The following is a 24,716-nucleotide window of genomic DNA, read 5'->3' as shown; positions in this document are numbered from 1 at the left end:
ATAGTTCAAATGTAAAGTATCAATTATTTTTTCTGCTGAAGTTCTGGCAATGGCGATAGCCGGTAAGCTTTTACTTAATGTAACCAATAAAAAACTTTCCAAGTAAGTCTAAGTTGCGACTAAATTACTTACACAGCACTGGCTATCTCAAAACTGCAATTTTTGTGACATGTCTTTATTTTTATGACGGCAAACCATTAAATTTTCTCGGTAGGATCCATTACTCAAATTTAAATTTTCAAAGTTCTTTCCATAAAATTATCCATTATGGTCCTCTGTTGAAGGCCTCTCTCTGGCTTGGCTCCATCCCCCTCCCATTAGTCAGAAAATAACCTTAAATAGCCTGGAGAATACTTAAAAATAAATATTTTATCGGAAATCAGACTTCTTTTTAAAAAATGAGTAAGGCTTACGAAAGACTGTGCTTGACCCCCTCTCCCTTGTAAGACCTCATAAAGCAAGTCCAGCCCCCACTAAATTATTTATTTGAACGGCCCAAAAAAACCGATTGTGGAACGACTAAGAACACGCCGTTTGGGCAGCAAAAAATTTGGTGATTGAAAAACGGTAGAAATACACGAATAAAAATGTCCGTGCTTGATGTCACTCTGTGTTATTACTTTGTGTTTCTTTTATTGTGTCACGTTCACCTACACTTGGTAAGAACACACACAGTGGAAATACACAGATAAAAATGTCCGTGCTTGATGTCACTCTGTGTTACTTTGTGTTTTTTTTTATTGTGTCACGTCCACCTACACCTGGTTGCTTTTGTGTTAAACCGATCCAAACCGTAGGCTTCTCTGAGATATTGAATCACGGAGAAAGTGTCCTGCCGAAAATATGTTTTCTTGTTTTCCTACCCTTTTTCAGTGCTCGCGACTTGCGAGTGGCTAGCGTTTTGGATTTCCAACGATGCTATCCTGGAGGCTGGCGAATAATAATTTTAACGAGGTTACAGATTTTCAACACAAAATTTTGGTCACCACAACCCAAAGATTTAGTAGATTTGACACGGGAAATCCAAGTACATAAAAATCAACCAATAGCTTCAGTTACTTCGTGTGTTACTTCCTATTTTTCTCTTTTTTTTTGGGTGTGTGCGTGTATCGCTCTAGGTGGGTCTTAAAATTTCCGAGGGAACGCTCAGATTCGTAGAAACATATTAACGTAATATTTTGGTTACTCTTTCTTCCTGTGTATGCTCTTATAAATGTAACAAGTTTGTATATTTTCAACTCAAGTTTTGGTGATCTCACTCTGAAGATTTTTTTCCCCTTTATTTTGTGTCGCACTAAGTGCTTTCAAAATGTCCAGGGAAACACCCAGGATCGTTGAAACATACTAACACAAGATTTTGTTTTATCTTCCTTACTGTGAAGGCTCTTATAAATGTAACAATTTTTGTATCTTATTGAGGAGTTTCAGTAAAAAGTCCTCCCTGTCATTAGATAATGAGTTATTATTATACAAGCAAATTATAAGACCCACTTGGGCTTATGGTTGCCAAATTTGGGGATGTGTCCCCAAAACTAGTTTAAAATCATTGCAATCGATGCGGTCTAAAATATTAAGGAAATTGAGTAATATATTCAAAAAATTTCGCAAAGATACGAAGACAGGATACATCGTATTCCAAACGAAACAGCTATTGAACTTTTAAATAATATTGAAGAAATAAGGAGACTTAAGAGGGAAAAGCCTTGGGAGCTTGTCACTAACGCTGATTCCGATTTTTAAAAAACTTGCATAACTTATTTCTACCTTAAATTAATCATCCTTAATCTTAAATTTATCTACTGGATGTTCTTTTCTATTTTTCAAGCTAATATAATTGTTCTACTATGTAGAAAATTATTATTTTTTCTCCTTAATCTTATGTTAATAAGCGATGAGCACGTCGTTGCTTTGTTATACAATTACCTCGTAATTTAAGCAAATTGTTTATATTTCCCTGTTGGAAGCTAACAATAAAGTATACTTAAAAAAAAAAAATTGAGGAGTTTCTTCAGGCTTTCTACTTAATCTTTGAAGGGTCATCCAGGGGATTAATCTAGGGGTTGATCTTGATATCTGAAGGACGACGGTCGAGACGACATTCGTGAATACGGTATTCGTGAGGGCGATGCTGATTCCGATGGCGGCAAGGACTCCAACGAGGGGACTCCGAGGAAGTCCCTATAGGACCCTAGTGAGGGGTTTCTAGGGAAATCCTTAAGGGATGCAGATGGACCATGTGAGTGAAGTCTTTGTGATCCGTCGTTGTAATAAAACCGGGCATTTGCGTTCGTTGGATTTGTGCATGGCACGTACCTCACTTCCAATCTGGCAATTCTTGCTGAGCCTTGGTTGTTTCTGCCGAAGAAATTTGATCTGAACTCGAGCTGAAACATTTGAAACTCAGCCTGAAAACGGCGATAGTGGAAATGGTTCAACAGGATATCCTGTACTCGTTCAAGGAATTGTTTTTGCTGATTTCATAGAGTACATAGAGTCGTAGTGTAAATGGGAGAGCTGGCGCCATGTTCTGCTCGACGAGTTCCGAGCCCGGTGTGCGCCGAGTTCGGGTCACTTTTTCGATACATGTTCGATCCAAAATGGCGGTGTGGAATACGTGGTGATTCCTATCTTCTTTGTTTACATCGGATGGCCGGGTACCCGTGTATCGCAAACGATCGATTATGTATCGAAAAAGTGACCCGGCGTCACACAGGAGTCTCAGAATTCGGGACCTGGAAAATGCTTAAAAGTGGCGCCAGCTCACCCACTTACATTACGACTCTATGTACTCTATGGCTGATTTGGTCGTATTTCTATCAAACGGACCTATGTGCATTAAGACATGAACCCTGAGACCCATAAGAATACATGCATAAAAGGGCTCACGTCATGATGCGCATAGTTCTGTTTGACAGAAATGCGTCCATTTGAGCATCCGAGGCGACTCTTTTGGCAACAACTCACTTTGGATCGCGTCAATCAGAGAGGTCGGACATAAATTGTTTTTATTACAGTTGCAAATTTTAACGTTTAATTCGTCACATTTAAAATATTTAGGGGCGTTTCCCAAAGAAAATTTCACGAGGGAATCGATGGAGCCACTTTTAAGACCTCAAGGTCTTGTATAAACAAAGTTATGAGCTTTTAAAGTTCCCAAATTTTGTACGACCTCTCACATAGACTTGATCCACTGCGCGACTGGTAAAACATTTTTAAGAAACTCAAAAATTTTGAAATGACGACTCGAAAAAACTATTGAAAATGTTTGAAAAAACCTTTATCGGGAGGTCTTTTTTTTGCGTGGATTTCGGTAAAATTACGTGGAAAAAAAAAAAAAAAAAAAAAAAAAAAAAAAAAAAAAAACGTCAGGAACCTCTTCAAACATTTGCTGTAAAGCTTTTGGTCCCTTGAAATGTTTTAAAATAATGTTAATGAACCAGTTAAAGGACTTAATTACCTGAATAAGTACACAAAGAGAGTTCCCTGAGAAATCATTTTAAAATGTTCTCGATAGATCCAATGTTCAACCGAATTCTTAAGCGTGCTTCTTAAAGGTCATTTTACTCAGAATATGGAAAGTTCCTTGAAAATGTGTCAATACCTAGAGGGAAAGGGGGAAAGAAAATTATTTTACTCCCCTCATTTATAATCGAAATCGTTTTGCATTTTGATACGCTTACTTTTTCTCGTGTATCAATGGTGAAAATGAAGTAAAGAACGAAAAATTTAGCGTGCACCATACTCCAGGAAAGGAGTCATCATGAAAAATGCATTTGCGGCGAAGATTGAAAGGTATTTAGAAGTACTTCGCGGTCAAATCTTGCCTGCAGAGAGCTGCCGCATTTCAGACTGATGTGATGTTAATTTGAGGACCTGCTTGAAAGACGCGTTTTAAAATCTAAAGATTATTAAAAGATTGCTCGAAAATCAAATCGTTCTCCAAAGCGCTGTAGGGTCACCTTTAATTTAAAGAAAATGAAATGGTCAAGAATTTAGAATTTACCATGAATGGTCCATCGACCCTCGTACGGAGAGATACCCAAGTCCATTGGTCGAATGTTGGCTTTTGATCACCAGGCCAAAGTTCAAAGTAATTTTTCGGTTTAGGAAATAAGTCGAGGGGTGACCTCAGATTCACGCTATACAGCTGAGCGAGAAAAAAACGATCACAAAGTAGATAAAATATATAAAGTTGTACACAATTTATTGTATTGGACTCAATGTGCATAGAATCAATGGGCCTTTTGCGAACTTTTACTAAAGCAAAATTTAGTACAGCAAACATTTATTTTCACTAAAGCAAAATTTAACGCAATATCAGCTCAATTTTTCCACTCTTGCCATTTTCAAATGGAGATTGGCTAACTGTGAGCAAATAATAATTTCAGTGAACTAAAGAATTCATGAATCATTTGGAATGATGGGAGATTCACCGTCAGGACATCCACAGCCCACACCAGCAAAATATCTTTAGGGGTACACAAGAGAAACACGCCGAGAATGAAAATAGACAAACGTACCTCTGTCCATGTAATTGTATGTGGAATTTTTTCTGTTGATTTAACATCCTGAAAGTTGAAAAAGTGCAGAGAACTCCCGACTTGCTGAATTCACCTTTTCAGCAGTTAGGTACTTCAGCATCTAAATTATAATAATTCGGGAGATTCTGAACATATTCGTAACGATGTTGGATGAACGTAACTTGAATACCGTATGTAAACTCTCTCTAAAATGATAATAATTGTATTTTTCGATATAAGTAAGAGTTTAAAATTTTGCTACACTGCATGTGTATAAATTTCACACTGTAGCCTTGCAAAAAAATTTCCAGCAAGAATGGTGATTACTTTTCAACTGAAAACTTGATACACGGAGAATAACGCATCGTTTTCTACAATGAAGAACGTAATGCATTTTAAGGTTGCAAAATTGATCATAAAATCCCAAGGAGACAAATTTTTTGCAGGAGTCTGACTGTGCAACCTTGCTGTAGCCAATATTTTGCTGGATGTTTGCGTGTAATCAGGGAAAAAACGAGTAAAATTTCTAAGTAAAATCGCTCACCGTTCTCTCGTAAAAATACAATTTGCGAGTGATAATTTGGCTATTGATTGAAATGTTTTTACAATCTTTCATCTGGAAAAACAGCGAATTTCTTAACATAAAAATTGTTAAGCGTTATTCTTAGTTAACGGCCGATTAATGGTATTTCTGAATGAAAAACGATACGATTATTCCAGCGGGAACTTATGTATATGTATGAGCCAATCGATCCACCGTCGTGGTAAGAAGATACGTTGCTTAAAAAATGTCTGATAAGTGATAAGATGAATGATGGAAAATTGAGAGAGTTTAATAGTTTTCTTAATTACATGCCTTCAAATTCCAACATATAATCATGATAAAGTTGTGCATGACTTGCTGGTAAAAGTTTCTACATATTTCATTAAAACTGCTCAGCATGAAGTTTCTTCGTTTGTGCAAAGTCATTCAGCTTTTGCATTTAAATCTCACCCGTGGTTGGCCTAAAATGCTTTGAAATATCTATATTATACAGCTACAAGCAAAATCTTGGAAGCACTATTTCTGACGAACTGCCGGACCAATTAGGATGATATTTACATGTATGTCATCCGTAGTAGATGTAGATGTGCAAAAAATCATGAAACCCCGAACTTTTAATGTTGTAGAGCTTTTAAAGCTCATGTCACTTAAGTCCAATGTTAACAGCGTGAGAGATATGTCGTTTCCGCTGGAAACGTAAAGGTGTGGGATTCTACCTGAGTGACTCGAATAAACAATAAAACAATGGAAAAGCTCGTGAAGGGCTCCTCATTCGAAGAGTTGAGGAACGGTGCATCGCTCAGGGTTCAGGGTTCAAGGTTCCAGGTCCAAAGTATAAGGTTTAACTCAATTTTTCCTGCATTCTTCCGGCTTCGATTTGTGGCATTGGTCAATTTACTTGCTTGCTGAATTTCTATTAATATTTACAGCAGATAAACAGCAGATACAAATTGAGAAGGTAGGCGCTGCGTCGCGTCGGGACGGACCAAATATTATTAACTCTTAACGGTCGAAATCCGATTTTCTTTTTTTTAAATTAAGTATTTGAAAATGACATAATAAATGGAAATTTCTTCAGTAAGTGGACTGTGGAATTATGTACATCCAGCTATTCCTCATCATTTACAAATCTGAGTGTTACGTCAAAAATATTGAAATCGATGCAGCTCGAACACAAAATGGTGTAATAAAATGGAAGAACATTTTTGCCTATACATAATTATGCGTATAGGGCCCGCGAAGCGGGCCTGAGGGCGCGAGGCGCCCTCCCGGGGGTTGGGCCGTGTAGCGGTCAGGGGGTAGGCCCCCTAGTTTCTCAATAAGACTAGATATAACCTTTCAAAAATTTGAACATCATCACTGACATCAGTGCCATCGTGATAATTTTTTTATCTAAGAATAAGGGAAAAAGTTCTTGATCGAGATATTTTTTCCTCGCCTATCACGACAAGAAATGGTTGTTTTAACGAAAAAATGTCTTGGTAGGTGATGAAACTTAATCACGGGTTATCAGTTATGTCAAAGACAATTTTCCTCGTGATAACCATTTATTTTTCTCGCGCGTGTAGCTTATTGAGAGAAGTCGAGAAGGCAGGCTATTGACGAATTTTTTTCAAGGGATATCTACGTCGCACAATATATTGAGTCAGTAGGAGAGGTCGGACATGGTTTAAGAACTTTAAAAGCTTATATCTTCGAGAATATGAAATGTTGATGTTTTAAACGTAGTTTCAATGGTTTCCTCGTAAAAAGTTCAAAATTGAGCACCCCTTAAAATTAAAATTATGACGAGATAAACGTATAATTTTACAATTTTTGCCAAATTTATCATGTCCAATTTATTCCAAAGAATCGTTCTACTGTGCATCGGAGGAAACTCAGCGACACCTGATGACGCTCACCACGTTTTGAATTTCCACTCTTTAACGGAAATGTTGCATGTGTGAGGGATTTGCGATTTGACCATTGATTCTTATGTAAAAGTCCGCGAGAAACACGATGGTGCCACTGGTTTTTTTCTGAAATCAACTTCCAAGCTCAAAAAAAGCTCTCAAAGTGAGGCCAAAATGGAGGGGATATCCCACTCTGCCCCGAGAGTCCACCTCTACATTAAAACAAACTCTCCATGCAACGATAGGGAGCAAATACATCAGCAGGGTTGCCGTGTTTTCAGTTGTGGAGTCCCCAAATAAAGTGGCAGCCCTGTCAATGTATATGCTCCCTATCTCTGCCCGGAGAGATTGTTTTGATGTAGAGGTGGACTCTCAGGGTAGGGTGGGATATCCCCTCCATTTTGGCCTCACTTTGAGAGCTTTTCTTGAGCTTGGGAGATGATTTCAGAGAAAACCAGTGGCACCATTGTGTTTCTCGCGAACTTTTATACAAGAATCAACAGTCAAATTGCAAATTCCTCACACATGCAACATCTCCATTACAGCCATCAACTAATAATGCATGAGGTACTATGCTACTGTTGATTTTTTCTGTGGTGCAGTCCTATTTACTAAACAGCGTAGATTTGAAAGTAAAACCTGTCTTGATTTAATTTTTTTTCACAAAATATCAGAGGAGCCATACCTGTCTTATTCTTCCTCTCTGCGTACGCTCTTATGATCCAGATCATGGTCATGCTTGAATCATCCTCTTAGTCGGCAGTTGTGACCCAGAAATAATTGACTCCAATCGGTTTACCCATGTGATTCTCTTTTGTCATCACTCTCGGTTCAAAAAATTCTCGTTCATCCATGTCGCCACTAGAAGGAAGGAAATAAACATAAATGTATTGCGCGTTCAAACATGCTGAAGCTCAGAATGTGAACGCAAGGGGTATTCTCAGGGCCAATCAAAAAGTTGGAGACTCATCAGCTCGAATATGAAATGCGGTATGTATGTATTTGTAAACAATTTGTGAGAAGTTTTCGCTTTCTAGCTCACTGAATATTCGTAACAATTGAATGTTTTCTGGCGATAGATTCGCTGCTTTTTCAAAGGGATCAGGGAAGAGGCCGTGTTTTGATTCGAGATACCTTGCAGGTATACTTGACCTCTACTGACATTTGGATCGCATTTAACATTTATACAGTCTTTTTAAAATTTTGCAACTTCCTCTTTTCTTTTGAAAAAAACTTAATATATGAACAGTACTACAGTCTTAAAATTTACACAATTATTTTATTTTAAAATTGACAATTTTTTGAAGGGAGGCAAAAAATAAATTTCCTATTCCAGAAGATTTTTTAGAAAATAACGAGGAAGCAACATTTTTACAACATTCTAATCGCGTTGGTCCCTTTTAGTTGAATGCGATGCGTTTGAAAGTCAATGATTGAAAAAAAAGGTGAAACAAAAACAATTTTTTTTTACCAAATTTGGAGCCTGTTTATCACTTATGTGAAATCATAAAAAGCTTACTCACTCTTCTGTCATGACGTCCGTTACGTAATACAATTCCGCATCTTGATTTTGCCTGTACAATATGAAAACTATGCGATGTTTTCCTGCTTGGACAGAGAAATTAGAATCATTTAGGAATCTCAAGCAACAAATATTTTCAGATTTCCTTGCCCATTGCCACCATTTTGCTTGCAATTTATTCAATAAAACGTTTGCTTTACAATTTTTCTCCGATTTGAGAATAAAAACAAATCATTTTAAAATATATTTACTTTACGAGATATTTTGTTTCTTCTTTATCTGAAGCAAAAAATGTCATCAACCGTTATATAGAGGAACTCAGATAAAATTGAGACATTGCCTTCACTTTGCACCCCCTAAATGTCACATCAAAATTCAGCAAAATCAAAAATTAATTAATGTATAATAAATTAAAAAGCCAATCGTTTCAATAATATATGACTATAATTTGACTCTGAAGACGAGCGTAGCTTACCAGGTCCATAATTAGGTTTGACAATACCAACGTATTCCACTCTGGTTTCACCCCCAACCGTATTATTATCGTTTCGAATGTTTCCCACGTGCCAATGCAAGAAACTACGATATTTTGGTGCTTTGAGCAATGTTGGCATATCGGGACCTGAGAGATCGAAAAACATAAAAATCAAATCAATACTATCAATAATTATCGCGTGCCAATAACTTATCTTCAGAGTTTAGATGGTTTCGTCAATGATTGACGGAATGCCACGAGCAGATCCAACATTACAAGACCAACTCGGTTTTGAGACAATTCAGTAAGAAAAGGGATTATCAGTGGCGTCGAAGCGTGAGTGATCGACAATCGATATTCCCCATTTGAAGCCATAGTAAAGATCGATTATTAAGGTGTTCGTTGCGAAAGCCCTGTTTATCGATCCTTTTCCATAGGTTTAAATGGCAGATCAATATCGATTTATCGCAAAGCACATGACGCCGCAAAGAGGCGTAAAGGCATAAAGGGGATAAAAAACGTGTTGTTCAATCAGTCGTCGCACCGAGAGCTTGTCATGCCATTTGAGAATAAATAGTGAGAGAACTATATTTTACCTACGCACACTAGAGTGTACATGCCGAATGGGCTTGGACTTGACCATCCAACACACGGTTTTTCATTCATGGCCGCTCCCGGAATCTCGTTTCCGAAGCCAACTGTGCAGCTGATATTGTCGTGTACGTAGTGTACCTGTCATCAGAAAAAACTCTCATGATCTAATTGGCATACGTTGCAATATACATTGCGATTAAATGGTGGAATGACGTCTCCTGCATCAGCTCGTAGTGTGTGTTGCATATCTGTTATCTGAAGAGGCTCCTCTTCTTGAAATGTATTGAAATAAACCTGCTTAAGTCAGTTTGCGACTAAATATAACAAAAGTAAAGAGGAGTCTGGCAACGCTGCAATGTAGTTACGTTTCTTCGTGGGGAAAACGACGATATTGTATGCATTCAAAAGGAAACTCATGACTTCTTTGCATTTCTTTGGGCCTTGTCCACACGAGCGCAGTTCGCGGAACTTATTCCTCGAACTTGCTCAGTTCCCGGAACTTGCTCCTTGAAACGAGGCATGCTGTCCACACGGGTTCGTCCGAACTGGAACCGGAACTTCAATAAAACTATACAATTATTGCAAAATAATAGATTATTATGACCGCCAAAGTAACAAAAATAAATGTCAAGATCATACGTAAAGGACGTGAAAAACAAAAACAAGCAAATTCACATCAAAAGAAACATATTTAGAAGCTCGGAGCACGGGGGAAATTCCAGGTTTTCGAGGAATAAGTTTCAGCTCAGCAAAAAACTTGTTCCGGGAACAAGTTTCTCGAACTGAGTTCCGCGAACCGCGTTCGTGTGGACAAGGCCATTATCTGTTTTTCTTCATCCTACGCAGGGAATCCTGTGCAAAGTTCAAGCATTGCCTCTCAGTCGTTCTTTATCTTCACTTATAGTGATAGAAAAATAGCTGGACATTTGCCAAAATAGCAATCGGGATACGCGTTTCTCGATTTTCACCATCGAAATGCAAAACCGTGTTCTTCATCGATTTGGGATTCAAACTGAGAGGTTGGCACTGTCGGGGTCTTATATTGAAAGTGTCGAGGCCGAGGGCCTCGCATGAGAGCAATTATAAGGAAGTGCAAATACCTCCATGGGAAAAAATGGTTTGGTTCGAGATAAGTTCGCGCACCACATCATCTTTGTTCAATCCCTCGAGCATATCATTAAGACAAGCTTTTAAAAGACCATCAGGAGACCATTAAGACAAGCTTTTAAAAGACTTATATGAAGTCTAAAAGTGCTTATTCTACAAAATTTCTATTGTGCAAATAATAATAAAAAAAAAAATGCACCTGCTGAGATTATGTGACCATATTTCATTCGCTAAAGAGTCGCAGTCGGTTCACACGTGAAAAAATAGAGATTTTTGTAAGCTATTAAGGGCAATTAAATTACTGTAAAAAAATTTAAATTTGTTTGCCTCATTCCTGAATACAATATCAATTAATTCAAAAGAAATTTTTCGCAGTCGAATTTCTATTTTTAAAAAGTCTGCTATAATACTCAGGGGTCCAAAATCCTAAAACTTAAAAATACCCGTTCTTAAATGTAGACCTCAATTTCCGAACGGGTGTTGGTATTATCCACCCCGAATTTCCTTAGTTTCATTCTATGTTTTAGTCGCACTAACTTAATGTAGTCTCGCTCAACCAAAATTCAATTTTGGACTCGTATTCGGTTTGGTTTTTTCATATCACCAGTGTGCAATGAGCATTAAGTATTGATTATCTCTTTGATACTGCGATTATACAACTGCTCTGAAGATTTATTTTGATGTTATCAACTCGAGTATATAAGCTCTGACGACCCGTCATTTTGGATCCTTCCATCGAGACCCATGTCCCATGTGCGGCGCGTCGTATTTTTTATTTCCTCTTTTAAGTGCGTACATTCTATATTTTTTAAAATACGTCGTGCGGTTTCGATGAAAGCTCTCTGATTCATTTTTGCTTTTCTTTATTTCGCGCTCCAAATTAATAACCAATGAGCTGACATCGTGGGATCAAATCGTCAACGATGGGCCGATTCACTTTCTTCTGTGTCCTAGCTGCTGTGTTTGATGTAAGTTCTGAGCTTGTCTTCTTTCGTAAACGCAATTTCGATTTTATGAAAAATCAGAGAATAGGAGGCATCTCCGACCAAAGCCAGCTTCAATTCCATTTTCGGCTGAATTTCCCCCTCTTGAACGTTTTTAAAGAGAGGTACTGTAAGCCCGAGTAGACTAATTAATAATCAGGTAATCATGATCTAGACCGAATCCGTGCAAGTGGAAATAATCCAGACATTCATGAAGAATTACAAACCTATTTTCAATTAATGCACGGCCGAAAACTTCTATAATCTCAGATCGGGAAACCCGGCATTGAGAATACACTGTCAATTAAAAGGCGCAGCTTCTTCAACTTTGACAAATGAAGCATCCGGTAAGAGCTGGCGCGGCGATCGCCAATTTTTGCCGAATATTCTAAACGCCAAAATTTGACGACTCCATCCACAACTATTTTCTAAGCGCGTATAAAGCGCATTTAAAGTCTGATCAGGCGATTTAGGCGACTTCACAGAAACAAAAGTTGCTTGCGGCGATTTGGCTTCATTAATTTGGTTTAATCACACGGCAAGAACGAGTTCAATCATTTTACTTGCAATGTTCGCGCTCGCCTCGACCAGTTTGCCTTCAATATTCTACTTAGGCAATATATGTAGTATGCTTGGGAGCAGCAACAGTCGCTTGCAGCAGTCTAGCAATGTTCATTCATTTAATAACTGCAAAAACGGGTTTTTATCACTTTAAATATATACATAAGGTAATGTCTCGCACTCGCTCTGACCAGTTCACCTTCAATATTCTGCTTTGGCAAGATAAGCTGCTTTGGAGCAGGTGTAGTTACTTGCAGCAGTTTGACCAGGTTGAGGTCATTTTTTAATAACGCCAGCGCATTAGTGTTACTCGAATCCCAAAATGTCGCGCTCATGCTAGCCAGTTTGCCTTCAATACCCTGATTAGACAAAGTGAGCGGCTTGAAAGCTATAGGTAATAGTTCCTTGCAGCAGTCTCATCAATTTTCTTGCTTACATAAATTATTATTTCCACAGCTGTTAATATTGCACGGTATTTCGTTAAAGTCACGGCGTTTTTTTTTTTTTTTTTTTTTTTTTTTTTTTTTCTTTTTGATCGGCTAAAAAAGATTTTAAATCTTTGCTGTTCGCTTTAATGTTTCCAGACAACTAAACAGCAGTTGATTCGTGTTATGGAGAGTAACTTCTCTGAAATAGTCTACTCTCCTTATTTTACGGACAAAACTATGTTCATTAAATATTTCATGAGGGAGCCAAAACATTTGATGGTACTCGCCCCGCAAGGTTTTGGCAAGTCAACTATCCTCTCTATGCTTCAACTTTTCCTCGATCTCCAGGTTGGTATATTTACGCCTCCACATGTTTTCACAAATAATTGTCTCATTTCTTTATTGTGCGTGTTTTTTTTTAAAGTCTTAGTACCTAATTTTAAGACAACTGTGATTTAACGTAGCTCTAAAATTGATCAAGCAATGACAATCCAATCGCATCTGAACATGATTGACGATTGCTTTCTCGCGATTAAATAGTTTAAATTTCACAATATTTCACCTAAAGTAAGTTGAGAGAAACCTAAGTGCTACCGAGGAGGCCTGCGGTTTGATTGTTGAATGGTTATCGAACGACCTTAATCGATATTTCCCTATCTTAACAATGCTATAAATCGATCAAAGTCATTCGATAACGATTCAATAATCGAGGCGCAGGAAAGGCACTCCCATACCCTGCAAAGCCATTGAGAGCGGCATTTTGCAAAATTCAATCATTTTTCCGGTCAAAAACTGATCATAAATATCCCAAATGTAACAATAAAGAGTTGACACCCGTTATCATTTTTGACAGCCTTGGTATGAATCCTGAGCAGGATGATTGAACGTATCAAACCGGAACTCCTCTAATTGCATTAAAGTTACTTCATTACCTAATATGCGTTGTATTTTCAATAGAAAACTAAACATGTTCCTGTATACTAAAACAATGTGAGTTTACTCTTTTAATTCTGAGGAAAATGCCAAGGCTTTATGATGTTTAGTTTCCTGTTTAAAAAATAAATCCTGAGAAAATATTGAGCTACGCGGAATGAAATTAAGTTGATTCTAGTTGAGCCCCTCTAACTAAGCGCGCTGTTTTTCAAAATTGTGAAATACATTTGTTTTAGGCAGACCGGAATGGGACCATAATTCAACCTAACACCACTCAAAATGCACCCTTTTTCGAGAGAGTCAAGATTCGGCGGGAGGAAGAATACTATGAGCGTCATTTTGCGCAACACCCCGTTCTTTATTTGAACCTGAAACATCTAGCCTGCCATCCGAGCTACTTGGTGTTCGGTCGGACCTTCCGGGATATGATCGTCCGCATGCTCCTTAAATACAAGTATCTGCTTAGAAGTAGAATCTTGGTCTCGAGGGCTCCTCAGGAGTACTACAGCTGCTTTAAGTTACTCTTCCAGTCTAATTTTAATCCTGAGCATTTCGTACTCATGGGTCGCAGGATGACCAGGTCAGCTTCCACTGAGTTTCATTCCTTTTATGATGCCCATATTGGATTAAAGATTTCAAAATTTTCTCGAAATTTTTCGCAAAACCCTCCACACGTGATCTCAAGTTTTTTTAAGCATCTAAATTTTGTCGTTTTTCCCCAAAAGTATCCATCGAAGTACATCCACCGTCGGAATCAGCTAGGCGGCGGTTTGTATACTAGGGTTTAACTGACAGAGCGCCTTTAATGGGCCAGTTGCTCTGATCACAGAAAATAATAAGATCCGTCCAAACAGCAACTTTCTACGTTCAATATTGACCGAGATATCGCGCCTTGAAAAATTCGGTTTATGACGTCATCCACCATGGAAGCGCTTTCTTTTCACCCTCCTTTCATTCTTGTTTTACGTTGAGTTACCAGGGCAAATGTCTCCTTGACAAATTGAAGCAAGGTGGAAGAAAATAAGGGTGGCACTTGGCACTACCGCGGTGGATGACGACATAAATCGAATTTTTCAAAGGCGATATTTCGATTAATATCGAACGTAAAAAGTTGCTGTTTGGACGAATCTAGTTATTTTTAGCGGATCTACAATAATCGAGCATCAAAACACGATTATGAGACCATCACAACTGATCCATTTTTCGTTTTCACTGCAAAGACACTCACTACGCACAAATAGTTACACATATCACACATGCGTAGGATGAGAGAATATTTTCAGTTTCAGTTTTAATATAGAGCCGTGCTGAGCATTATACTTGTGGAGCAACTATTCGTGCCTACGACATATCTCCATAGTGTAAACCTATTGTAGAATTGGAGACACTCGGTCAATACGGATCGTCGCTGTACAACCCACCGCGCCGTTGCGTTGCGCTACGCAGAGGGTGAAGCGGAGAGTGCCTGTGGAGAACCAAAACGCCTTCAGATCCGTGCGTATGCAAAACTGACATCCGCAGAGCTCGAATAGTTGCATCCAGGCGTTATAATGAAATTCGCTTAGTGTTCGAGCTGCATGTGATACTAATTCGGGATGCTTTGCTTATTTCTGTACCGCGTAACACCTAGCGTTGCCCATCGCGCCGACGAAGTAATTATTACTAACTTTTATGTTAAATTGTCAATTTTCCGAATAATGCTTTGCTTGTTTCAATATATTACAACGTCGCCAGTTCCCGAAATTGTAAAAAAGGTATTTGAGAAAGATTTGCAGAGTTGCCTTTCATCTAAATTAACGAGTCGGCTTTTGGTGGGATTTTTACTCCATTTAGAAAAATACTTTCGACGCAACGCTTAAATGCGAAATATATAAAGAACAGTTCTCTCAGCCGGCCTAAAGTTCCTCGCATAAATTCCCAATTAAGGCGAATTGCGCTTTTGGAGTGAGTTTCAACACTCCCCGTTTGCGCTGTAAGGCTATATATGCATTTTTTACTTTTGCTTGCACTTTCGGAATTGTTCACTTTTGGACACCGTTCACTTCATGACACCAATAAATTTTACACGTTAAGAGGAAAAAAAGAGCTCCATTTTTCACATGATATTCTTGGAGACTAGTTCAGATGAAATACGTCCTCCCTTGTCATACCTCATTCCATGAGGTACTATACTCACCGAGGTTCAAAACTACTCACCGCGTCAATTCTTTAAACAATTCCATGATTTTCCTTCTCTGTGCCGAACCAATCTGCAAGGAAACTCCAAGGAATGATGTTGATATGTTCTCCCCTTAGAAGAACCCATATAGGACTGGAGTTTTTAAACACCGGAAACGAGATTTAGAGGTTAGGACGAGAAGCGTTTAGAGGTTTCACCGTCGATATGTCCAAGAACCATGCCATTCTTTTTTTCAGTATAGGATCTACCGATAGGACTGACATTTTTTACAGCTCGTGTCTCCATGTCCAGGTACCTATCTTGGCACTTCGACCGGAAATGCGTGGTGCTTATCGACGGGTTCGACGCGCCCGGAACGCGGAGCCTCCAACCGGGCTGCTCGTACCCTGGGATGCCGGGCACCTCGACGGACAAGCGGATCCTGGACGTGGTGGGCCGCTTCTTGACGGCCCTGCTGGAGGGTGACGAGTTCGTGAGTCACTCCCTGTCGACGGGCGTTACGCGGATAGGGAGCAGCGTCGTCTACGCCAACCTCACAGCCGCCTCCGCCCTCGACGAACCCGATCTCGCCCCGTTCTTCGGCCTCAGCGAAACCGAGCTCCGGGACATCGCCATGAGTCGAGGGCAGCTCCACCACTTGGAGAGACTCGCGCTTTGGTACGGCGGCTATCGTGCTCAAGGTTGGTGGTCTTTTCGAAATCTTCATCAACCCACCTATTCTGCCAAACTCTGGTCTTGGAGACCCGAATGTGTCGGAGGTAAAGATTAAACAAAAAAAAAAGAAAAGAGAGAGAGGGGGAGAGAGAGAGAGAGAGAAAGAGAAAGAGTACGAAGAAGAAGAAAAAGAAAAGAAAAATAGAAATAAGAAGAAAAAGAAGAAGAGAAATAAGAAGAAAAAGAAAAAAGAAAAGAAAGAGAAAGAGAAAGAGAAAGAGAAAGAGAAAGAAGGAGAATGAAAAGAGAAAGAGAAAGAAGAACAAGAGGAAGAGAAAGAAGAGGAAAAAAGAGGAAAAGAAATGGAAAGAAGAAGAAGAAAAAAATAAAAAGAAAAATAAAAAGAAGAAAAAGATAAGCAAAAGAAGAAGAAGAAAGAGAGAAAGATGAGGAAAAAGAGTGAGGAAAAGACGATGAAAAAGAAATTCTTCTTCCTCCTCATCTTTTTCCTTTTATACCTTTTCACTCTCTTCCCCCCTTTTCTTCTTCCTCCTATTTTCCTTATTTTCTCCTTCTTCTTCTTCATTCTCAACTTCTCCTTTCGGTTCTCTCTCCTCCGAGTGGTACTACAACCAACTTATGTTAGGAGTGTCAGTGTCTGTGCCCTCAGGTTCGGAAGATTAGGGTTCGAAGACCTCATAAAAAGTTGTATAATGTGTAAAAATGTTAATTTAAAACTCCTCTGCACACGTTTTTGCGAACGACCTCACGAATGAGTTACTTTGAGAATGCCAGAGCTTAAACTTTTGGATCCCTTCTCTTCCGAGATTATCTTCAACCCCTAAAAATGTATGAGTCACGCCACTGTATATGTCTCGTTGTCCACTGACGTATTCAAAATTCTGGTAATTTACAGGGAGCATGCAGAGACATTTCAATACTCGTTCCGTAATGACTTTTTTCAAGACTGGAAAATTCAAACGCTATTGGAGGACCCCTTCCGTCATGGAACAGCTACGGGAACTATTCGACTACGACCTTTTCGGGGCATTTTTGGAAGGGGCCCTGAGCACAGGGCTCCCCGCTGCTTTGAACAAGAAGTATATGCGACTCAACTCGCTTAAATTCCGGGGGCTATTTGCCCCGTACTACAAATACAGCCCAACGGACAACGACTTGATGGTACAATTCTTGCTAGAAAACGGCTACCTCACCCCTACAGGAGTGTCCGGAAATTTCATAATCGGGGTTTCCACCCCTAACCTCGAGATGAAGGAGGCTCTGCAGAAGCTCCTGTACAAGGAGATGTTCTTCCGGAAAAAGTTCAACATCAGTGGAAGGAGTAGTAAGTCCCGCGCTTTGTGTCATACAATAGACCTGTCAATCAAACTTAACACAAAGGGATACCGCCGTGGGTGGTCCCCCGTGGGTGGTCCCAGGGGGATGTTTTGTTAAGGGACCTGTCAATCAAACCTAAGTGGTTTGGACAGTGAACCGTAAGTACTGTGTTAATGCAACTGAAGGTCATTGACCTTACCTCCTTGATGTGTACAAAACCATTTTTAAACGAGATTCTTCGAGCTATCGATACTATCGATTATCGATTATTTGAATCTGCATAAGAGGAAGGCCGAGGTCACTGCCATCATAAGAAAGTGTTTACTAGTCTCCAAGTGGAGCTGTCATTGACCTTACCCCCTTGTTGTGTACAAAACCATTTTTAAACGAGATTCTTCGATCTATCGATACTATCGATTATTGATTTATTGAATGGGTTATTCGATTATTTGAATCTACATAAGCGGAAGGCCGAGGTCACTGCCATCATAAGAAAGTGTTTACTAATCTCCAATTGGAGCTGTAATATGGGGCGATCCACTGAGAGCGATCTAATTTTGTGAAAAAACTAATTTTACAAAAAATAATGCTTGTTGAATTTTTAAAAAAGAGTTTAAAGAGTAGTGTAAGGTCACTTACAAGTTGAAGGTTTCAAAATTAAAAACGGGAAGAGGGTTTAAAATGTAATTTCTAAACATTTTTTCCTATCTTGCATTTTTTGCTTTTGCAAAACTAAGTGTACACTTACCAATGAAAATATCTTGAAACTTAGGAAATGCACGTAAACAGAACACCGAAGGAGAGGGAGGCGCCAATTCGATGACCTATACAATGTTCAATTTTTAGTCTGCTTCGGTCAGCAAAAAATTCTTCCAATACTATACAAATAGTACATTGTACAGAAAACTAGGTGATATGGCACGTAACTAAAAGGGGTTTAATTGGACTGCATATCGCAATTGGGAGCTATAAATTCTGGCACATTTGGAAAAAACACGTGTTTGCATAGGGAAACTAAGAGCAAATACTTTTTTTAAACCGGCGTGGAAGTTATAGTTCCTAAGTGCAAAATGTAGTCCAAATGATAACTGTCATTCATGCATTCATCACTGAAATCTAAAGGAATACGGGACTCTTACAAAAGGGCTATTCAAATTCGGTATTAAGTGAGTAATGTTTTTAGAGAAATGTTACTGTAAAGAATCCTCAAATTCGAATGTATTAAAACAATGCGCATCCTGCGTCGTGGGAGAGCTGAGTGCTCCTAGACAGTGAGGAAGAGAGAAATTCATTTGCAGCTATTCAAAGACTAGACCAAATCGTTTAAAACAAATAGCGCCAGACTGTCTGGAGAACACGACCCTTTGACGGGCGCGGACCAGCAATGTGAACTCCCGCCTGCAAAGGTAACAAGGGCCCTCACACAAAGGCGAGCCATTCATTGATAGGCCACCCACTCATAATGAGCCAAGACAAAAGTGAGCCACTCATTGACTGGATTCCACCTTTTTGTGAGACAAGAGGATTCTACCAGAAGAATCAGAGACCCCGTTCTTCTGATATTAAAACAGGCATTGATGAACTTCTTCGAATTTACATAGGGTGGCCTGATACTCACAAATCAACACAACGGTGCCGAACGGTGCTAAAATTTCATTACATTAGTGCCAGTACTGTTAGGCAAAGGGTCTTAATAAGGAATGATCACCTGTTGTAAGGGGGGAAATCGTTAAAGAACTGGATGTTTATGGGTACTGTCAAGACGAATATTTTTCCTTCATAAAACGATAGCAGAGAGAATGTTGTTCATAAAATCTACATTGGCAAATTGGAGATTTCTTAAACCCTCGCAACTCTGCTGATTGATACATGAAACGAAAGATAAAGTGAACGAGCGGATAACAGAGAGATTCTATTGATTGAAACGTGTGGTACTTGTAGGCTGAGAAGGAAAATAAGTGGCACCAGAGACTCGTGAGTTGTCGATAGTTGGACTGCATTTTGCACTAAGGACCTATAAATTCTGTCTCATCTGAAAAACACATATGTGAATGGGGAGACTAATGGCACATACGTAGTTTTTAAACCGAGCAGGAATTTATAGCTCCAAATTGCAAAATGTACTTCAGTTGAGATGTTACTATTACACTGTATGCCTATTGCAACTACCACCATCCATCTGTAAGAGCGTTTAATGAAAACTCGATATCTAGTTAGTGCTCTCAGGTTCAAAACGTAACATAATCACAGCAAAAAATCAAGAATCATTTAGAGACTTTAATGCAGCGCAAGAAAAGTAGGCGTCACCCGCTAACAAAAAAACCACCAGTTTGAACCAATACAAACTCGCTCCCTTTTCCCTTAGGTACCATGGAATACGAAAGAAGGAACATTCATTGCTTTACACGAAACTAAATGATGTCTGAGCAACAGGAGGCTGAAAATGTTGCACCAAACGTTGGATGTCCCTGCCCGCCACCCCGTGCGATTAAAAGAAAGCCGAAGATCACCAGAACAACGAAAATATTACATTTGAAAATAGATGAATTTGATGTTGAATTTGAAAATAGACTTTCAATAAATTGTAAGTTTAAACCCTTAAATTGAGAAATATTAAAAAACGAATACTCATTGTAGAAGTATTCCAACCAAACAACAAAATTATCTTTATGGGGGGACAGTGAGATTGGTTATATGCAATGCAAAGAAGAATTGCAACCTATTTCAATTTAACAACATAAACTAACAATGAACGGGGGCCCCTTCAAATAACCCCCAGACAACAAGCACAACTCTCACTGGAGGAGAAAAATTTTTACTATGGAAATGTTACACAGGACAAATGAAAACTTCGAAACGAGGCAAACAGAAAAGTTAAAAATGAAAAAAAGAAGAAGAGACAAAAAACAAACGAAGAGACGAATAAGCAAAGAGAAAACTCAGAAAGGAAAAATCATAAAGGAAAACGGAAAAGTTAAAAATAAAAAAAGAAGAGAGAAAAATAAGAGAAGAGAAAAAACAGAATGGGAAAAGAAAAGAGAAATAAATACAATCAGAAAAAGAAAAAGTGAAAAAAAGAAACATTATTAAACACAAAATTAAACAAGAAAAAGAAAAAGCGAAAGGAAGAAATTTAACAACAAAATAGAAAACGAAAAATAATTATAAGAGAAAGTAGAAGGAATGATAAATAAAAAAAGAGCTCAGAAAAATCATCAAAAAAAAAAAAAAATCAAACAAAAGGAAGTTAAGTTTTTAAAATCATCTATTAAAAAAACTCGTTAAGACAAGAAAAAAACGAAAGAAACTTAATAATACTACAAAAATAAAGAAAAATTTAAGAAACTTAACAGTACTATAACTAAAATATCATCTCATCTAAGAAAAAATCCCGATCTTCCTCCTCGTCGGGATAGGGGAGGACAAGAGGCTCTTCAACCTGCTCTTCGTTAGACTCGTACACCTCCTCCTCATCCTCGGAGCTGTACATTTCATCTTCCAGGCCTTCGTAGGGCGGAAACTCCTCCTCCCAGCGGGCTCTGGCCTCTTCCTGCTCTTGCAACTGTAAGAACACAAAGAAAAAGAATAATTTTCCGACCGAAAATCTTCTACTTCAAAACTGTATGTTCATTGCCTGCATGTACAAACAACAATCATAAAGAGGGCATCTTCGAGAGTAATATACCATACAAGGGTTCAAAATTCTCAGAAGAATACTGAGAAACTTCTGCACTATACTACAGTGCTAACGAAAAAATACCACATGAACCTTCAGGCGTTGCCAATATAACCATAACGTTCCACAAAACAAAGATGTTATTAAGGGAAATTTAACAATTCTTGAATGTTCATAAGGTGTTCTTTCTTAGCACTGTTGTATACTACAAAAAAAAAATAAATAAATAAAAAACGCACTCATAGTTTAAAATGAAATTCTGAGTAGGCACTAGGTATGTAACAGAAACATGAAAAAATTGGCGAAGAGTTTGAAACTAACCGGTGAAGATGACCATCCTCTGATAAAAAGGACGAGGTTTTTAATTTGAAAAATGCAAGAAGAAGGTACCTTGTTGGGGAGCTAAAACCCTCCAACTTTTTTCTCGTTTCATTTTTTGCTCAGTGCGAAAAAGAAATTTACCGCTTCATTTTTTTTTTTTTTAAAAAACTGCAACAATAGGGTTTAGTAGTGAAACCAATGACATGTTGTGTGCCACTGAAATCGAACACCTCTGAATTTGGAGTTACAATTTTAAAATATACTGTCCTACCTTTTCTTTTCTCTAAGCAACAAAAAGAAATATTTAAAAATAAGAAATTAGTGACTTTCAGCACGAGAAAAAGGTTTCTTATTCTACTAAAACACACCTCGAGGATGAATATGTAACTTGTTTTGATAACCGTAACAATTTTGCCGGGAGAAGGAAAATACATCTATTACGACGACGCGTGAAAAGTTTGCTAGCTTTCAGACCGATATCTAATATTGCTTTTAGCATCCAGGCGCCTGGTAAGTCTACCTGGAATTTTGGGTACACAGCGATTTTTTTGGCCTACTTTATGTTTTTTGGGTCGCTGAATCCGAATCTGAAGTTTCCGCACGCGTATCTGGTGAGCATTTTCCGCTATTTTGAAAAAATGGCCTAAAAAGGCCTTTTTTTGCGGTTTTTTTGATATAGCGGCTACGGATGAGGAAAAGTCCCGGATTTAGCTAATGTTTTGAATAGCTGACATAATTTGGAAGAAAATGGTGTATACATATGTTAGGTTTGCTTAAAAATTGAGGAAGATACAGCATCGTGAACATCGCGCCTATTCACGTTTTCGCGGCGCACCCGTCAACGCGCGATCCGGCTCGCCGCGGTCAGCCAAGTTCCGAAGCGTTCTAAAGTTCCGAAATCCGAGGTTCCTCAATTTTTGAGCAAACCTAGCATATTCATATACCATTTTCTTCCAAATTTTGTCAGCTATTCAAAACATTAGCTAAATCCGGGACTTTTCCTCATCCGTAGCCGCTATATCAAAAAAACCGCAAAAAAAGGCCTTTTTAGGCCATTTTTTCAAAATAGCGGAAAATGCTCACCAGATACGCGTGCGGAAACTTCAGATTCGGATTCAGCGACCCAAAAAACATAAAGTAAGCCAAAAAAATCGCTGTGTACCCAAAATTCCAGGTAGCCTCATTTTTAGCTACCAGGCGCCTGGATAACGAACCACTAAGGAAACAGGAGGAGGATAATAGGGTTCTAGCAGACTTGAGATTCAACCTTCAACAAGAAGATATTTGACAGAGCTCGAAAGAACCCCTGTATTTTTGACGAGCTCTAAAAGAAACCACGCCGAAGCCTGGGTGAGGGGGAGGGGGGGAGGCGCTTGAATGTTCGAAAAAAGCTAAATATTTTTAGAAGAGGCGTGTGATGGGGTAAAGAATCGTTTATTCTATGTGTGAGAGGGTTGTGTGTGTGTGTGTAATGGCTAAAGTTATGATTCAACAAAACGATAAACTACTTACCCGGGACGGAAATTTATTGGACAATCACACAAACGCATAAAATTTTTCACCCACTGTTCAAAATAGGGAGCAGTTTAAAACCGCAAGAATTAAGACGAAGAGACAATGTTTCAGGGTAGTAGGGAGAGCGAGAATACGATCCTATTGCGATAAATTCCAGTATAAGGAGCTCTTTTTTTATTTTTTTTCAACCCCCCCACTTTATGGTAAAAGAAACCGCATAGTTAGGTGTGCTTAACGACATATCGATTGCCTACTGGATACATTTTTTTTTTTTTTTTTTTTTATTAAGGCTATAACTGGATTTTCCTGAAACACTAAGAGCATAAAAAGCTTGTACCAAGCGTCATAGCCCGCGAGAGGGGACGAATATCGCCTTCCCAATTTGTGTACCTATCCCATGGGTGGATTCATAGATAGGGCCACCGGCGTATCTCTCCGCACCTCGTCCCGCTTCATTGCTGGGGGAGTGTCAATGGCTGGTCTGAGACACAACCAGGCTCTTCAGGGTAATAGAGTGGGAGCTCGATTTTCGGGTATGCGTTGGCAGAGGTGGGCAGGATTCTCGATCACGACCCTGGAACACCGCTCTCGCCAACGCATCACAATTTGGCACGAAGGAACGTGATCCGGCATTTTTAAATTTCTGAAAACATAGCAACAACAAAACCATAGAGTACATGTATAGGAGGAGAGTGCAAAAGTGACTCAGAGCAGTCAGCTCCGTCTTCTCAGAAGAGAGCTGGCCGTCAAAACATATTACCATAATGAAATGACACAGAGTGTTATAAAATTGTACCTGGAAATTTTTAGGTCGTTACAATTTTTTAAATACTACAAGGAGGTTTCTTCTCATTGGAAAAACTAGGGCAACGTCCGTCTTTGGTATTCATTTAACGAACAAAGTTTTACAAAGTGAGTCAGTTGGTTCCACTGTCTCCTCCCCTCTCAAGTTTTTAAACCTCGAACATGAATTGGATGTGTAACGTAGTGCGCTAATCAGCTGCAACGGTTCTTTTTTTTTTTTTTTTAATTTTTCAATTTTATTTTTTGTGCAGTTATAATACAGCCGAGGAAAGTTGTGTTTTACCCTCAGCTCCTAGACTTTTACATTACGCGTTTCCTTATCAGGAACAGGACTCAAATTTTTCTTTAGCTATTCATGAGATCGTCCTTGCTAGAGTTCGTAAGGGAGTCATAGCAATCGCAAGATTAGCTCAGTTACACCCCCCAGAGAACTCCAAATTTTGTGTAGTCTTGAGAAAAAAAGACCCTTTTGACAACTTTTACAGGTACAATTTTATAACACTCTGTGTCATTTCATTATGGTAATATGTTTTGACGGCCAGCTCTCTTCTGAGAAGACGGAGCTGACTGCTCTGAGTCACTTTTGCACTCTCCTCCTATACATGTACTCTATGGTTTTGTTGTGTGCTATGTTTTCAGAAATTTAAAAATGCCGGATCACGTTCCTTCG

The 24,716-nt window shown here is 38.8% G+C and overlaps 3 protein-coding genes across 6 annotated transcripts in view; 2 read left to right on the top strand and 1 right to left on the bottom strand.

Moving 5' to 3' along the window:
* LOC109044729 (uncharacterized protein in vnfD 5'region) overlaps positions 1-24,716 on the top strand; it is a 354,911-nt gene that overhangs the window by 249,765 nt on the left and 80,430 nt on the right. The window lies entirely within an intron of this gene.
* On the bottom strand, positions 1,078-10,992 carry LOC109044750 (protein D2). Of its 3 annotated transcripts, XM_072304864.1 has the most exons (8): positions 10,854-10,992; positions 9,550-9,685; positions 8,954-9,100; positions 8,480-8,561; positions 7,642-7,817; positions 4,004-4,147; positions 3,458-3,601; positions 1,078-2,384 (listed from the first exon to the last, which is right to left on the bottom strand). In XM_072304864.1, the coding sequence occupies exons 2-5, from the start codon at positions 9,617-9,619 to the stop codon at positions 7,709-7,711; spliced, it is 408 nt and encodes a 135-aa protein (XP_072160965.1). In that variant the 5' UTR covers positions 9,620-9,685; positions 10,854-10,992; the 3' UTR covers positions 1,078-2,384; positions 3,458-3,601; positions 4,004-4,147; positions 7,642-7,708. The 3 variants fall into 3 exon arrangements, with proteins under 3 accessions (XP_072160965.1, XP_072160966.1, XP_072160967.1); XM_072304865.1 differs by lacking the exons at positions 3,458-3,601; positions 10,854-10,992 and having other exon boundaries at positions 9,550-9,779; XM_072304866.1 differs by lacking the exons at positions 3,458-3,601; positions 4,004-4,147; positions 10,854-10,992 and having other exon boundaries at positions 9,550-9,779.
* Positions 11,409-21,472, top strand: LOC109044737 (uncharacterized). Of its 2 annotated transcripts, none has more exons than XM_072304862.1 (6): positions 11,409-11,622; positions 12,783-12,974; positions 13,796-14,139; positions 16,030-16,418; positions 17,309-17,888; positions 20,096-21,472. In XM_072304862.1, the coding sequence occupies exons 1-5, from the start codon at positions 11,578-11,580 to the stop codon at positions 17,845-17,847; spliced, it is 1,509 nt and encodes a 502-aa protein (XP_072160963.1). In that variant the 5' UTR covers positions 11,409-11,577; the 3' UTR covers positions 17,848-17,888; positions 20,096-21,472. The 2 variants fall into 2 exon arrangements, with proteins under 2 accessions (XP_072160963.1, XP_018918131.2); XM_019062586.2 differs by having other exon boundaries at positions 11,411-11,622; positions 17,309-17,737.

This window comes from Bemisia tabaci, chromosome 10 (genome assembly GCF_918797505.1).
Source record: "Bemisia tabaci chromosome 10, PGI_BMITA_v3".
NCBI lineage: Eukaryota > Metazoa > Arthropoda > Insecta > Hemiptera > Aleyrodidae > Bemisia > Bemisia tabaci.
This window is presented reverse-complemented; position numbering and strand designations above follow the sequence as displayed.